Raw genomic sequence first — 2,554 nt, 5'->3', positions numbered from 1 at the left:
CCGAGGTCACAGCCAGGGCTCCAGGCGGGGCTGCACCCTGCACCCCGCCCTTTGCTGATCTTCCCTGGCGCCTGGGCTGGCAGGCTCCTGTGCAGGCCCCACGCGAACTAAGGCGGTGGGGCGGGCAGTGAGGTCCGTGCCTGGCAGCCCTTCCAGAGGCTGAGGAGGAGGAGGGGCCCTGGGAGATATAAGAATCCACGAGCACCCGATGTCAGGCTGGGCACGGAAGCACCCACCTGTAATCCCAACTACTGGGAGGCTGAGGCAGGAAGATGGCAAATTCGAGGCTAAGTCTGCACGACAAAATGAAAAGGGCTACCTGGGTGCAAATATTAAGCCGACATTGAAGGCAAGGTGTCCTCCACTCCCTCTCCCCCACCCCACCCGCGACAGTAGACCAAATCCTGCTGCGGAGCCAGCTGCCCTGTGCCCTGCAGGACGCCCGGGCTCCACACACCAGCTGGTCCTGGCCCTGGCCCTCCTCCCTCCCCCCAGAGCTGGCACCTGCCCCCCAGGGCTCCGAGCACCAGGAGCTGCCAGGAGGGCACAGTTGGGCTCCACACCACACCCACTCTCTCCACCCCTGTGGCGCCTCTGTAAATAAGTCAAGCAACACAATGATGGGGATGTTTTTGGTTTTGTTCTGTTTTGTTAAAAAAAAATGGATGAATGAAAGGAAAGAAAAGAAAGACAGCGCAGGCAGCAAAGCGCTCCCCAAGGCTCCTGCCCTCCAGCCAAGCCGGAAAAGCCCTGGGAACAGGGAGCCAGGAAGGGGTCCCCTGGTGACTCCGTGGCTGTGACCACCAGGGCAGACGGACGGGACCCACGACCGCACACAAAGCCCAACACACCCTCTGAGGGCAGACTGCTGAGGGGCCCTGGTCTGTGCCCCCGAGTGCCTGTGCCCTCCCCGCGACTCCCAGCCTCTGCTTCTTCTCTGGGAAGCAGGCTTCGCTTCTCCCACCTTCCCAGGGAGTCAGGAGGGGGCTCCCAGAACTGAGAACTAGCGCTGGTACATAGTATGTGATCAATAAATGTTTTCAGGTGGGTGAACGGGTAAGCGAAAGAACCCAGGGTCAGCTTGGAAACACGTCAGCACTCCCCTCTGCATACTCAAACCTCTCGGGCTAAGCCCCAAAGGACATTGAGTACACTCGTGTCCATAACATGTGCACACACAGAGACACGCACGCACATACACACACACACACACACACACAGGCACCCCAAGAGAAACTTCTGGGCCAACTCCACCGCCCCTGTTCGTGCCAGGCTCACTCTCGGAAGCTGCCAGCCAGCTGGTGGCAGTCCAGCTCCCCCTTGGCCTCCAGGGCCCCCGGAAGCTTCACCCCCGTCTTCCGGTCCACGCACCAGCACTTGCCACGTTGTCCGTCCAGAGCCGGGTGACACTGCCGAGAAAAAGGACGGGGTCGGCGGCAGGCCGGACAGGAGTGGGCACAACGACAGCCCAGCTGGCCCGGCCCCACGCGGGTAGGCTGCACCCCGGCGAGGCCGGGACCTTCACCACGGGACTGTGGCCATGAGCAGGCCTGGGTGGGGCCGGGGAGGCAGGGGAAGCATGCAGCTGGGTTTGGGATTGGAGCTCAAACTGGACTCAGCTGAGGCTTACAGCCCAGGTGGGCGAAGACAGCTGGTAAAGGACAGAGCACCTAGCGTCTGGGTCAGAGTCAGAATCCAAGTGGGAATGGACTTAGCTTCAGGGCCAGAATTGGTCTGGGAACAGAGGATCAAACATCACCGCCTCCACTTTGACAAGAACTGGACAGTGAAAGCCCACGTGGATCGGAGAACATACAGAGTGACCCTGATGTGAATTCTGGACTTCAGGCAATAATCATCTATCAGTATTGGCTTATCAAATGCATCACGAGTGCCACCCTCATATAAGATATCAACAGCAGGGGAAACCAAGTTGGGCCTTGCGGCGCACACCTATAATCCCAGCTTCTCGGGAGGCTGAAGCAGGAGGATCCCAACCAAGGTCAGGGCCAGCTTAGGCAGTTTAGAGACTGTTTCCCAAAAAAAAACTGAGGATGTAGATTAGTGGTAGAGTGTTTAAGGCCCAGAGTTCAACTCCTAGAATAATAGTAGTTCGCATTTGGCCAGGAGGTAGGGCGTGTCATGAACTCACTCAGCAACCTGGGGTCTTCCCGGGCCCGGTGTCTTCATCTTCGAAAGGATGGGACTTGGGGGCCCAAGGGTCAGGTCTGGGTTGAGGGTCCCCCTACACCGCCCTCCAGCTGTCCGGTGGACGGGCAGGGACCCCGAGAGCCCACCTGCTTGGGGTGGAAGTTGCCGTTGCGGTCGCAGTTGGGGATGGGGATGATGAAGAGGTCCTCGTGCGTGCGGCTCTGCGAGGCGGCCAGCCGCTCCAGGGCGCGGTGCAGCTCGCTCTGACAGGAGCCCTGCGGCTGGAGCGGAGCACAGGGACTGCTCAGTGCAGCCTGGGAGACAGCGGCCCAGGCCCGGGAACCAGGAAACACCACCAGGGGCACCGGACACGAGTGCTCGGGGCCCAGCCATCGCTGACTCG

The 2,554-nt window shown here is 60.4% G+C and overlaps 1 protein-coding gene across 1 annotated transcript in view; it reads right to left on the bottom strand.

Annotated features, from left to right (window-relative positions):
- Positions 1-652: 652 nt before the first annotated feature.
- Positions 653-2,554, bottom strand: part of Igfbp4 (insulin like growth factor binding protein 4) — a 2,784-nt gene continuing 882 nt past the window's right edge. The window contains exons 2-3 of the mRNA XM_010615038.3: positions 2,298-2,433; positions 653-1,409 (exon numbers count right to left, since the gene is read on the bottom strand). Coding sequence (XP_010613340.1) covers positions 1,275-1,409; positions 2,298-2,433 — 271 coding nt within the window. The 3' untranslated portion in view covers positions 653-1,274. The remainder of the gene's footprint in view (positions 1,410-2,297; positions 2,434-2,554) is intronic.

This window comes from Fukomys damarensis, unplaced genomic scaffold (assembly GCF_012274545.1).
Source record: "Fukomys damarensis isolate Sample0158 unplaced genomic scaffold, DMR_v1.0_HiC HiC_scaffold_13, whole genome shotgun sequence".
NCBI classification, from domain to species: Eukaryota; Metazoa; Chordata; class Mammalia; order Rodentia; family Bathyergidae; genus Fukomys; species Fukomys damarensis.
The sequence above is the reverse complement of the archived record's forward strand: the minus strand, read 5'-3'. Positions and strand labels throughout refer to the sequence as shown.